This window comes from Alligator mississippiensis, chromosome 2 (assembly GCF_030867095.1).
Source record: "Alligator mississippiensis isolate rAllMis1 chromosome 2, rAllMis1, whole genome shotgun sequence".
Lineage (NCBI taxonomy): Eukaryota > Metazoa > Chordata > Crocodylia > Alligatoridae > Alligator > Alligator mississippiensis.
In genome coordinates this window covers 236,903,715-236,916,998 of record NC_081825.1, presented here as the reverse complement: position 1 = coordinate 236,916,998, position 13,284 = coordinate 236,903,715, and the positions used below count along the sequence as shown (strand labels likewise).

The following is a 13,284-nucleotide window of genomic DNA, read 5'->3' as shown; positions in this document are numbered from 1 at the left end:
CAGTTGCCCACCTTCTAATGATCATAGGGTGCCAAGAGGACATTATTCCACTGCTCCAGAGTCTGCACTCACCTCCAACAGATTTCTGAGCCCAATTCAAGGGACTGGTTCTAACCCATAAGGCCATAAGCAGTCTGACCCCTAGATACTGAAGGAACCACCTTCTCCTGCATTGTGATTCCTCAGGTCCCCCGAGAGCAACCTTCTGCAGCTACTAGCTATACACCAAGTTCTTTTGGCAAAAACACATGGGAGATGATTCTTGGTAGCTGCTCCTCAGCCCTGAAATTTTCTCCACTTGTGGTCTATCAAAGCGAAAGACTGGATGCCTTACAGAAGTGTTATAAGACCGTTTTATCTGGGCAGACCTCCAGCAGACGGTGTTAAGTTTAGGGGCATTGACAAGTGAGTTTGTTCTATTGCCTATTATTTTATTTTAATATTTTTATCTATCTTTATAATTAATGTTTTTTATTCTAAATCAGCCTGAGCCTGGGGGGGAGGGGGGAACAGCAGCATATAAACCTAGTAAATAAATAAATAAAATCACTCTGTTCGGAGACTGGACTGTTGACGCAATTAAAAAAACTCACACACACACACACACACTTCCAATTAGTCCTTGGGATTCTCTCTAAAATTTCTTTACCGAGTGACATTGAAGCAGAAGCTTGGGCATTACTAGCAGGACTCAGGGTGTGTAAGAATATAAAGGAAGTTCCCTGCATGTTATATAAATATATTGGGGGAAAAAACAGTCAGTAATTGTTCCTTCTTCTTCACAGGTTTTGTTGCATGACTTTTGTCACTCAGGATACACACTACTAATCTGCTTACGAGCATTTTTTAACCTACGCTTCACTTCCTAGTGCTGATCTGATCATGGCAGTCCTTCAAGTAAAATTCACCAAAACTAAGAGAGACAAATTGGCTCAGATCCTGTGGATTCTCAATTGGGTTTCCGTAGTGAGTGGGATCACGCTCTTCAGTTTGGGCCTCTTCTTGAAAATTGAAATTAAGAAGCGCAATGAGGTGATGGCAAGAGAGATTAACTCTGTCCCCAACATGCTAATCTCAGTAGGGGTGATAGCTTGTATCATCAACTTTCTTGGTGGCAAAATATGCTATGACTGTTCAGATACCAACAAGTTCTCCCGATGGAAGCTGGTTATGTTCCCTTACATTGTGTGTACCTTCTGCTTTACCTTCTGCATCCTGGTAGGTGCTGTCATGTGCTATACTATGAGGAATGAGCTAGAGGAATCCCTTTATCTGGGACTGAGGAATGCTATTAAATTCTACAAGGATACAGACATACCTGGAAAATGCTTCTTAAAGAAAACAATAGACCTGTTACAAATTGGATTCCAGTGCTGTGGAAACAACGGCTTCAGAGATTGGTTTGAAATTCAGTGGGTATCTGTTCGTTACCTGAATATGGCATCACAGGAAGTTCTGGAGTAAGTATTCCTTTAGTCATGAAGAAAGGTTCTGAAAATACCTTCCCATAAAAAGAGTTTTTATTGATGAAACGGTAAATTGCATGAAAGAGTTAATACATCAACAACACACTGAGGGATGGATAAAGCAGGGCTAGGTTGTTTGTTGCTCCATCATTCAAGCATCATAATATTCAGCAGTGTTTGTCTTTCTTCTAAAATTGACACGTTTTGGGGGAGAAAAGCCTTTTCCCAAAGACCACGCTGATCAATTCTGGTGGCAGATCTGTTTCAAGAAGACAAAAGAAGTTTTTTTCTGATTACAATCAACCTAGAGATGTCATACAATACCTATAAAGTCTGGATAACACATTAGTTTTGTGGATGGTGATAGTAATAACACCGTTTAGTCACTTTGGTCACCCTAAAAGAAAGGGTAAGCATGTGGTAGTCTAGTGGTACTGAAGGGCACCACCCTTTTCATATTTAAGGCAATATGAGTTTTGAGATGATCTTCAAAGAGACCTCAAACAACCTGTATTAACCTGCTAGATTTCTGTCTTTGAATCAAATACTGGTATATAAAACTCAGAATTATCTCTGTTTTTAGAAAGGCAAAAGTTGACTAATAACTTTTTGGTGACATTATGCAATACATTAATGTGCTCTAGTCTCTACCGCTATAAGATCCTTCAGCTCCCATCATACCAGTCTGCTAGTGAGACTTTTGCATCTGAAGAAAAATCATTGACTGTGCCACCAATACACTGTCTAGTCAACTCTGAGGACTTAAAAATCAAAACTTAATTTTAATTTAGATATGATAATTGACAAATACCAAGTAAAATAGGAAGTTTTCCATTCAGGGAAGTTGATGACCCTACAAACACCATGCACTTTATATGAGAAGGCAGAGTGAAAAAAATCTCAGTGACTCTTACTAAGGTGATGATAGGAAAAGTAACACTGGGCCTGAACAGACATGTTACAATGGTGTAATCACTCTTTACATTAATATAAAAGAGGAAAAGGCAGATGATGTAAACCTCTACCTCAGTGTAAGTTCACCCAGTCTAGTGTAGAAATATCTCTGAAAGAATTACAGCTAAAGTTACACTGTATAATTGCCATTTGTATGCAGCTTATCTCAGGATAGCTGTTTGCTGAAGACAAGCAGGCTGAATTTTGCCTATTCACCACCACCTGGTGGGGTGCTATAATAATACCTACTGCATATATGCCTAGGGTACCCTAGGATAGCTACTCATCTACCTGCTCTGGATCTCAGTGTAATTATATCAGTGTAAAAATTGATAAATGTTGCATGTCTAGGCTCTTAATCAAAATGTTGCACCAGCAACTGAGAAGCCCATTATGATTCTTGAAAAGGATTTTAAAATGTCCATTGATGAGAGCTGGGCAATTGTGTAACCCCTGGGAGCTGACCAGATTAATGGTAACTCCAGGAGGAAGCACAGCCTGATGACATGCATCAAGGCAGGGAGATCAGAGCTGCAGCTAGAGATGTAGGAATTAGGAAGCTTTAGTTTCCCTTTTCCCTATTTGATAATCCAGAGTCTAAAAAGCTTGCAGAACAACTTGGAAAAAATACTGTAGCTCTCATCATCCTGACATCTTACAAGTCATTAAGCTGATAGTTTGGCTGCTTTCTGCTTTATTATACATATTTAATTATTTTAGATGTGGGGTGTTGCAAAGAAGTTATTGGTGAATTATTTTTTTAATTGGATCAAACAAATTAAAACTATTTTGCGGTTAATATACAGTGGCAGGCAGAGAAAAGAATACACTGTGAAATCATTTCATAATTGGTGGGAGAGAACTGAGATGCACAAGTTACAGAGGCTAACTGCAGCTGTGAAAAAAATGTTTTGAAGCTCACAAGGAACCTTCCGAAGTTCAGTTTTCATTACAAAATCAGATCATGCGCCAGGCTCATCAAATAGTGTGCAAACCTATTGAAGAAAAACTTGGCCCAAAGTTTGAGGAAAGCTGGACTGAGGCAAGGTGGGGAAAACTGAGGTTATTTAGCTTGGAGAAGAGAAAACTGGGATCACAGGAGACAGGGCAGGAAGTAACCGTGCAGAATAGACAAACACATGTCTGGATTTAGGATTTTGAATAGAGGATGCAGATGGTGTGGTGCACCATCACATATAATATAAGATATATTTTTCTCCAGTTAAAAGATAAACTAGAAGATTTACTGATATGCTAAGTCCAGCACTATATTACTCAGTTTAAGATCAAAGCAAAAAAACTTTATTGAAATGTGCACTGATTTGCTAAATTAAGTTAAAAAAAAACTAAGCAAAAATAGTCAAAGATATTGTTTATAGCCATGATGGTTAAATATACTTCTCTTATTCAGAAGTCATCTTGAGTCTTATTCAGACTCATCAAACAAAACCTAGCCTTCTTGAGCACCTTGACAGATCATTCAACACTTCACTATGAGTCATTGCCACATCTGAGTTAATGTTCATTTAAGTTAGTATTACCATACCTGAGTTTGTTTTTGGTTAGAACCAAAAATAGTATGAAGGGCAGTGAAGCAGAAGACAGAGATTACCAGGAATGGCTAACAGACAGCAAAATTGCAGAAGAAAGTATATCTTGATTAACTGAATATCAAGACCATTAAGAAGGAGAGAGGGTTGCTAACACATATGGTGTAAAGAGAGTAACAGGAATCAGGGAGATTATGATAAGCTACAAAGTTAATTGACTCTACTAGCACTGCTTGAATAGAAAAGCCACTGCCATTGACAGGTATTTGATCTGAAACTTTTGGTACAGCAGGAATCAAAGAGGGAGTGCAACTGCACTCACCCTGAATCCATCCACCCGTCCCCACAGAATTGCAACTAAGTGACACCTGTGAGGCATGGGTGTGACTATGGGGGCAGCCAGAGCCATAATTAAAGTTCCTAGGGCCAGGAAGTCAGGCCTACGGCTACCAAGGCCATGGCTTGGAACAAGTGAGTTGGTGCCAGAGTGGCCAGAGCTGAAAGACTGTGTGTAGGAGCCAAGGATCTCTGAAAAACTGTATCTTAAAGGTAAGTCACCAGAAGGAGCTACTTCAACTCTAATAGGCAGCCTAACCTTGAGGGTCTGGTCCTGCTACAGGAGATACTAAAAAGAAAGTGCACATTGATATCATCATTGTACTTAATAGATTTGCCCTCCATGGAATTTCAGAGCAATAGCTGACTAAGAGGGACAAAAGTAAAAGATGCTGTTTTTAATTTCTGCCAGTCATGCAGAAATAGCATTGTTCTGTGTCATACCTCATCAACAAAATTATTTATTAATTTTTATTTACTGAGCCACCTACTCTACCCCATTGTTTTCAAATTAAGCTCTCAGTCAAATTTTGCCCACTGAAGGCAATAGGCTCCAGAGAGATTTAAATGAGGGAAGCAAGTGTCCTAGACAATTTCTATTACTGTTAACAATTGTGAGTTAGAGAGAACCCAGCATGGCTCCTAGATACAGGGTTGAATGTGTAAGACAGAGAACCAAAAAAGTAGTTTTTTCCCCTAACTGACTGATCTAATTAACATCAAAATAACAGACAGCCTGGCTAGTCCACAATGGTGAGGACAGGGCAGATTTAGACATAGTGTGTATTCGAGTATGGAGGGAGCAAGAGAAAGAAGAGCTCAAAGATTATACCAAGATTACAATCCTAAACGAGGGAAGAATGTTGTGAATAAAGACAGAGAAGGGAGGGGAGAAGAAGAAAGAAGATTAGGAAGAAAAGGTGAAAAGTTCAGTTTTGTGGAGATTACATTTGAGATGTATGTCAATTCTCATTCTTAATCCCCTGACTATGAACTGCCATATGCTACAAGGACTGCCTCTGTCTCTCTCTAAAGCAAATATATGATCCAAGCAATGAAACATCTTATCCTCACAACACCATTGCACAGTAGGGGAGTGGTGTCATCCTCCTTACAGACTGGGAACTGATCTGGGAGGCGGTAGTGCAGGGTGGTGGTGCTCCATCCCCAGCTGCTTGTGTGTGTCCTATAGCCCCTTTTCAAGTAGCCTCTGCAATAAAGGATAATTTCTCAAAGTACATAAAGACTGGCACTTTGGGGTAGAGGAGGACCCCTGCTTTTTGCATAGCTATAACATTCCCACAATTGTATATTTTACAATAATTCTTTCTAAATGATAGATTGCTGCTACTGCAGCATAACACATTTTCAGTTCTTTACTGCAGCATCCACTAGAGGTATAGGCACTTTGCAAATACTCAAGAAGGATGGGCCATAGGTTATAGAGTTTACAGTCTTGCCCTGAATATGCCTTACTGTCAAGATTTTGTTAACAGTGGTATAATTTGTCAGTGTAGCACCATAAATGCCTGTGTGTGTAGCCAGAACAGACTGCCTGTGCTGAGGAGCTTACAGACTAAGCTAAAAAATAGTATAACAAAAATGGTAGCAAGCACAGAAAGTTGTGGAGTAGACAAGGTTCAACAATATGATCATGTGATTGTTTTAGTTAGTTTACTTTCACCCATCTGTGTAGTAGCAAAAGTGTGCAGGTTTACCAATCTATTATTTCATTCCCTAATAATGCCTTCCATCAGGAATCCACACAATCTGATTACACTGAATTAGGATAGCAGAATCTATGGACCGTCTCCAGCCTTTTCCCCTCCGTGTCTTACCAGTAATGCATATTGGGGTAGGTACAGGAGGCACCAGTCAACTTAGTGGTCCCCTGCCCTGTGGCATCCGTGTCCTGGCAGTGGCAGCTGGGTACATGGACACTATGCTGCTCTTGTAGCAGCAACAACTGGGGAAGCAGCAGCTGGGGTCTTTTTTTTTAATCCATGGTGCAGGTAATACTCCTAACACCTTCCCCTCTGGTGTTCAGTACCACCTCCCCTCTCTGCTAGATATGCCTCTAGTTCTTACACATTCCATTTCTGCTGTTGATAACATTACCTTTAAAAAAATTGCTGCTGAGCCTCACTGAAGTAAATACTATAGAGCCATGGGGGAAAAAATAGGCCTCTGAGTTTGGAATCTGCCATTCTGGGTATCAGAAACAAAGTGCCTACCCTACTGCGCACAGTTGGAGTAAACAGCAATGAAAGGAAAAGCTGGTGGTTGAGAATAAGATAAATGTTTAGGCCCCAGTATGTTTTAACCATCTTGTAGTGGTCCTATCCATCTACCACCTTTCCCTCCCAGTATAGTTTCTTCCTTCTCCTCCTGGATAGAACACACTTCTTCAAGCAATCTTTTCTCCCTTCCCATCTATATACCCTTCTTCTGGGATAGAAATGTCAACTTTTAATGAAGGATTTGTTGTAGTTCCTGTGGCCCATAAGCTTGTTCCTCTATTTGCTACTATTTTTCAGACTTGCTTATATTTCTGAGAGAGAGAGAGAGATACTAGTGAAATAGAGTTTATAGTAGTCTAGCTTATACTAGAATTGTATTTAAAGCAATCTTTTTTAATATTATAAACATAAATGTCTTGGAAGACACTTTATTCCACTCCCCCTTACTATCATTGAATCCACTCCTTGCAAAACCAAGATGCAGTCCCACATAGGATACTGAACTGATATTGCACTTGAGAAAACACTTTAAGAGAAGGGAAATATCTCCTTCCCCAGGTAAACAGTATTTTTTGCTGGGAGTATGTTCTCATTCATTCTACTCCAATCTGCAAAGGTCTGTAGGTGTCCATATTAAGGCTATATTTTTGGAAAAAATAGGGCATTTCTACATGTGCATTTAAGCATGCTTAAATTAAATGTGCATTAGCTTAATGAGCATTAAGCGGGTTTAGGCAGGCATCTACACATGCAAGCGTTAAAGCGCATTAATGCTGTGTGTGGACTGACTTGGGAATAAAGTTAGTTCCAAGTCAGTCCACACACACAGGGTTAATGCACTTGAATGCATCTACACGTTCATTAATGCGCTTTAACTATTCACACCTAAATTTGGTACCTGCAAATGCAGGTATCAAATTTAGGTGAGAATAGCCTAAATTCACCATTTTTGAAGTGCATTAAGGGCATGCACACGTAGGCATGTGCCCTAATGCGCCTTAAAAATTGACTCGTGTAGATGCACCCATAGTGACAGAATCTTCTATTATTTACTGCTGCTACCAGCCTTATATGTCCATAACTCTTCATCTTGCTGCAGCCGTTTGAAGAGTAATGTCGATGGGATATTCTTGGTGGATGGAGTGCCTTTCAGCTGCTGCAATCCAAATTCACCACGGCCCTGTATCCAATACCAGCTTACAAATAACAGTGCACACTACAATTATGATTTTTTGACAATGGAGCTCAACATCTGGATGAAGGGGTGCAAGCAGGCTCTGCTGGATTACTATACTGATATCATGAAGTCCATTGGCATCATAGTGCTCATCATCTGGTTCTTTGAGGTAAGGCTTTAAAAGTGACTTGTGAAAAATTCCTGTAGTAGAACTAGAGGGGAAAGCCTAGTCCTTTGGGAGTGGAAATGACTAATGTGCGAGTCAATCCTGCAATCATCCAATGACTCAGGGAGCTTGTATCTCCATATAACTCCTTAGGTCAGAGAAACCTGCATAGTTTTCCTGAATACAAGAAGCTTGCTCTGTGGCTGTTCCCCCTCAACGATCACTGCACCTGTTGCCTCTGCCTCTTCCACTCCTGCTGCTGTGTCACTTGTGGCTCTGGCCCAGGACACAGAGCACATGATAGCCCCACCCCAGCTAGGCCATGCAGCAGTGCTTGCAGCAGCAGCAGCTCTGGCCCCAGGATACCAGAGCTGCTGCCACTGCTATTGCATGGCCAGGCTGGGGCCAGAACTACCATGTGCTTAATGCCCTGGGCTGGAATGGGGCTGGAGCTGTGACTGAGGGTAAGTGGTGGGGAGAGGGGCAAAGACTATGGGGGTCAGGCAGTGAGGTACACATAGGGGGGTAGAGACTGTAGGGGTTAGGGTTCCAATTCTGGCCAAAATCTAGGTTTGGGGCTGGAGCTGGAGCCGCAGCAGCTGCTTGCCCCTCCCTCCATATGAGAGCTGGTATCTGAGAGCTTCCCCCATCTGTATATATAGCTTTACTATACAGCCAGGAAATGCCATTATTGATCATGTTTTCAATGCAACCAAAATACTATAACTGACACAACTGCAAAGGTCTGTCACACGTAGGCTATAGGCAGTTATGCCTAATAGTTAGGGTTGGGGTCAGGAACCCAGAGCATAGAGCCCAAAGTCAGGATAGGGTCACAGCCAGGGTCGGGAGGCAGTGGCCAAGCCAGAGTCCAGTTCTGTAAGACAAAGCCAGGAACAGGCTGTGGTCAGAGAGTCAGAATCAAGAAGTCCACAGTTCATGCCAGGGTCCAGACCTGGGAGTCACAGTCAGGAGCAAGTCATAAATAAGCAGCCAGGCATAGATATGAGCAATGGAACAAGGAACACTGAAACAGGGAGCAAGAATAGGGATCAGATTAAAGTAAAAAACCTGAGATCAGAGTAGTCTACAAGCTCATCAGAAGACTTGTGCAGACAGCTCACTGCTGTCTGCACTGCCGGTATAAAGCCTGTTTGGGATGGGGTTGGTTTCCTCCCAGTACAGCAGCCAATGACTGGCTGCAAGAAGGATGACTTGTCCCCAGCTGGAGCAGTGACTCATTAAAAGGCCAGAGTTTGCACCTGCAAATGTATTCATGCTCCTGGAGTCTGTAAAAAAAAAAAAAATAAATAAAAATCTGCCTGGAAATTTTAATCCACGTCTAAAGAAACCTAATGGCAAGGATTAAAACGCAGTTTACGTTCCTCTTTAATACAGGTTTTAGTTGTTCTGATTGCTACTTTATCATGTTAAGTTAACATGTCATTTTAAATGTTACCTGGTAATGCACTTTAAATAAGATAACTTTCTGTATCTTTTCTAAAATGCATTCATGGAACACTTTTTCATGTGCCTTGGGAAGAATCTGCCCTTCTGAGAAGTTCATTGTGCATTTTAAAGTTGCTGGAAGTTAACAACAATACTCTTCTTGCCAAACTCAGGCTCATTTTCTTTTTATAGATCCATTGCATCTATTAAATTATACATTTGAATGCTTTTGAAAAACGCAGTGACAGAAATGCAAATAGAAGAACTATCTACCATGTTTTGATTGATATTTGGGAATGGGAACTTTCTTTTCCTTATAGATGTAGGGTTGGAACAAAAACGTCTCTCAAGATGTCATCTAGGCCAACCGCATCATTTCCCAGAATCTTGACACAAAAACATTTGTCTACCCTGTACTGAAAAACTTAAAATGATGAAGATTCATAAGCTTTCTAGCTAATCTGTTGCTTTTCTAGATAATCTGTATTTAACTACTGTCAGAGTGAGAAAGCCCTTCCAAATATCTAATTTAAGTCTCCCTTTTTTACAGTTTAAGTCCGTTACTTTTGGTCCTGTCCCCAGCTGACACAGAGAAGAATTGATCACCATCCTTTTTAATAACAGTCCTTTTTGTTTTTGAAGACATTATCAAATCCTATCCCCTGACTTCTCTGCCATCGACTAAATAAATTCTTTCTTCCAACCATAGACCATATTTTCAAAACCTCTTACCATGTTGTTGTTCGTCTCTGGACTATTTCCAATTTGTCCACATCTTTCAGAAAAAAACATGGTATCCAAAACTATGTATAATTTTCCCATTTACTTCAGTGGGGCCAGAATTTCACCCCAATATCTTATGATGTTACCACCTGGTGGCAGCCCGTCTGCGTGGAGTACAGTATCTAGAACAGTGGTCACTAATCAGTGGATCTTGATCCGCCGGTAGATCTTGGAGCCTCTTGGAGTCGATCCAAGGCTGGGGTGGGGGGCTGACTGCCTGTGTGCATGCATATATACATCCCACCCCAGCAGGTCAGTCTGTGCGGGAGTGAAGGGGCGGGGCCCCCATGGTGAGGGATAGTGCCACAGAGGCAGAAGCAGAGGTAAGTTGAGTGGGGCCCTGGCCAGGTGGGACTTACCTCCTGGGGAGGCATGCCCCCAAATAATTGTTTCTCCCTCTGCCTCCATCTGCACCCCCCTTCCCACCCCACAGACTTACCTGCTGGGCAGGCCAGGATTGGGGGTGGTAGCGCTGCACAGTAGGTCTTGAGTTGCTTTTAAATGCCAAAGGTGATCTCCTACTTAAAAAGGTTGGAGACCACTGATTTAGAAGTATTTCTGTTCCATGATGTACTGACATGAAGCTGGGAATTCTAAATAAAGGATGAAGGTATACACAAAAAGTCTGTTTATGGTAGCTTGCATTTTTTTTTTAAATCAGGAAACAGATTAAATTTTATTGCTGGGGTAAAAATGTTGACAGTTCTACTCAATACTAATAATAATTTGCATTCATGAAGGACTCAGCCAGTTATTGTCAGTAGGCTCTAATTTAAATGACTCAGTTAACAATTACCCTTTTCCTATAGCTTTCTGTACTTATGGGTGTCCGATACCTACAAACAGCAATGAAGAATGTTCTCCTATTGGGTGATCCAGAGTGCGAGTCCAATGGCTGGTTACTAGAAAACAGCTTCGTAGAAACTGCCAAGTACAACATCCACATCATTAAGAACCTTGGCAAAGTCAACCATGTGTCCACTGTCTCGGGGATGAATGACCCCAACATGAATATACAAAAGGCAAACTATGGTCCAGACAACGTTACAGCAAAATCCATTCCCACAGCTAACTCAACATGACAGCTATTTCACTGAAAAGCTAAATCTGATTTGGCACCATCATTTAAATCATGACATCACCAGATTTCTACTGGTAGGGATAAAATCAGGAATGTAATTAGGTAATTAAACAAATCACAGAGGGGTAAAAATTCTAAGGGCCCTGCTACACATTCAAATGAAAGCTGGACAGAAACCAGCTATAGAGTTGTTACACATTTTTCAAGCACTAACTTTATAGCTAGTTAGCTCTTTTTATATTGGATAGTCATTGTTATGGTCTGAGAATTACTTTGGACATGTAGCTGGTCTAAATTTATTGCACAATTAAATAGTTAATTGTGTGATAATGACTTTGTACTTGTGGCCAGTCTTACTTCGCACATATGGCTGGTCTAAATTTATTGTGTGATTAACCAGTTCATTGTGCAATATATGTAACATGTAGCAGGGGCCCAAAAAGTGATACTCCTTGGGCCTGGATGTAGCTTCCATAACCCAGAGGTCCTTTACCAGGAGGATTTGGCAATGTGGGGTGTGAGAGCAACCACCCATTCTGTAGGGGTTGCTGCACCTCCTATTCCCAGCCACCTCCACCCCCGCCCCTCCCTCATTGGTGTGGTAGGCCACGGCACAGTAGCCTCTGGTGACTTTTTTAAAGTCCCTGAAAAATAAGAATCCCCCCACGTTCCCCTCCATGCTCAAAGGCAGGTCCCTCTTTCCTCCCCCACCTGCCACTGCTGCTTTCCCCACTGTCCCAGGGGTGGAAAAAGCCTCAAAGCCACTCCAGCCAGGGTGCTGGGGGCTGGGCTCAGCTGGGAACAATGGCAATGGGCAGGGGGGTTTCCCCTCCCCAAACCTGCTCCTGGGGGACTATGCAGGATAAGGGCACCCCCCTGCCCATCCCTGCCAGTGTTTCCTGCTGAGCCTAGTCCCCATGCAGCCTGAGTGCAATGGGCAGGAGTGTCTTGGAAACTTCCCCCACCCCTGGGACAGCAATGAAAGCAGCAGCAGGTGGAGGAGGGGCTGTGATTTGAGCATGGAGGTGAAGGGTGGACTCTTACATGCTTTGGGGATTTTTAAAAAGTCTCCAGAGGCTCCCATGGTGCAGTCTAGTTTAAAAAGGGGGGGGGGGGGGGCAACTGCCCCACTGGACCCCTCTGGCTCTGCCCTTGTCCTGTACCATTTCTATTCACCTTGGAGAAAGCTCTGCATTTCATGACTGTATATAATACTGTATTTTCTTGTTGCTTCTCTGCCACAGCAACAGCAGTACAAATACAAGATGACCTTCCAATAATTAAATTATATACATAGAAAATTCTAATAAATTTATAAATGTTCGTGTATAGAATCTAATTACTGGGGCTTCATCTGACATTCAAAGTCTTTGTGGATTCAGGTAAATATGGTAAATAATAGGACATGGAATTTTCTCACCCTCTCCCCTGTACCTACATGTTTTTTGCTTGGTCTAAAAACAAATGAAAATCAGAATGATGACATACTTATACAAAAGACAACGCTGAAATGGAGATCAAAATGCTCTAGATAAGAGGAGTCTTATCTCCAGCTCCTCTCCTGATACCAACAGATAAATTGCAATTTTAAATAGGAATCTAGTAGGGCTGTGTGAAGCTTCAGTCCCTGATTCAATTCGGCAGAGATTCGGCCCAATTCAGTGGCCAAATCTCTGAATCCAAATCGAATCCGAAGACCCTGTAATCTTTCTGAATCAATTTGGAGAGATTCAGCAATTTGGACATAGACACAGCTTTAAATGTTTTTTCTACATATCTCTAGGTAGCAGGTGGCTTGTGAATGCGAGATGCTGGGGCGCATTGAGTGTCCCACAGAAGCACAGGGGGCTCCCCAGCATGTTCAGCAGCAGACCCGAAGTGGACCAGAAGCACTTCTGATCCATTTCTGGGTCCACCAGGGAGTATGCTGGGCCCCCCCGGCTTGGCGACTGGTGCCTCCTGGGTCTAGGGGGTGGCACCCAGGGTCCCCCCACAGCCGATCACTGAGTCAGAGGGGTGCGGGGGGCCCCATGTGCGCTCCCCATCAGACCCGGAAGTGGACCGGACATACTTCTGGTCCAT

At 42.2% G+C, this 13,284-nt stretch overlaps 1 protein-coding gene across 1 annotated transcript; it reads left to right on the top strand.

The window, feature by feature from the left end:
* The first annotated feature begins 838 nt into the window (after positions 1 to 838).
* Positions 839 to 11,232, top strand: LOC102560266 (photoreceptor outer segment membrane glycoprotein 2). The gene is made up of 3 exons (XM_006272564.3): positions 839 to 1,460; positions 7,646 to 7,892; positions 10,931 to 11,232. The coding sequence occupies exons 1-3, from the start codon at positions 883 to 885 to the stop codon at positions 11,201 to 11,203; spliced, it is 1,098 nt and encodes a 365-aa protein (XP_006272626.1). The 5' UTR covers positions 839 to 882; the 3' UTR covers positions 11,204 to 11,232.
* The last annotated feature ends 2,052 nt before the right edge of the window (positions 11,233 to 13,284 follow it).

Excerpts from the sequence above, each read along its gene's own strand:
- LOC102560266 (XM_006272564.3), top strand. The coding sequence starts at position 883 with ATGGCAGTCCTTCAAGTAAAATTCACCAAAACTAAGAGAGACAAATTG. Across the intron at positions 1,461-7,645 it reads GCATCACAGGAAGTTCTGGA|CCGTTTGAAGAGTAATGTCG; the intron begins GTAAGTATTCCT and ends ATCTTGCTGCAG. Across the intron at positions 7,893-10,930 it reads TCATCATCTGGTTCTTTGAG|CTTTCTGTACTTATGGGTGT; the intron begins GTAAGGCTTTAA and ends CTTTTCCTATAG.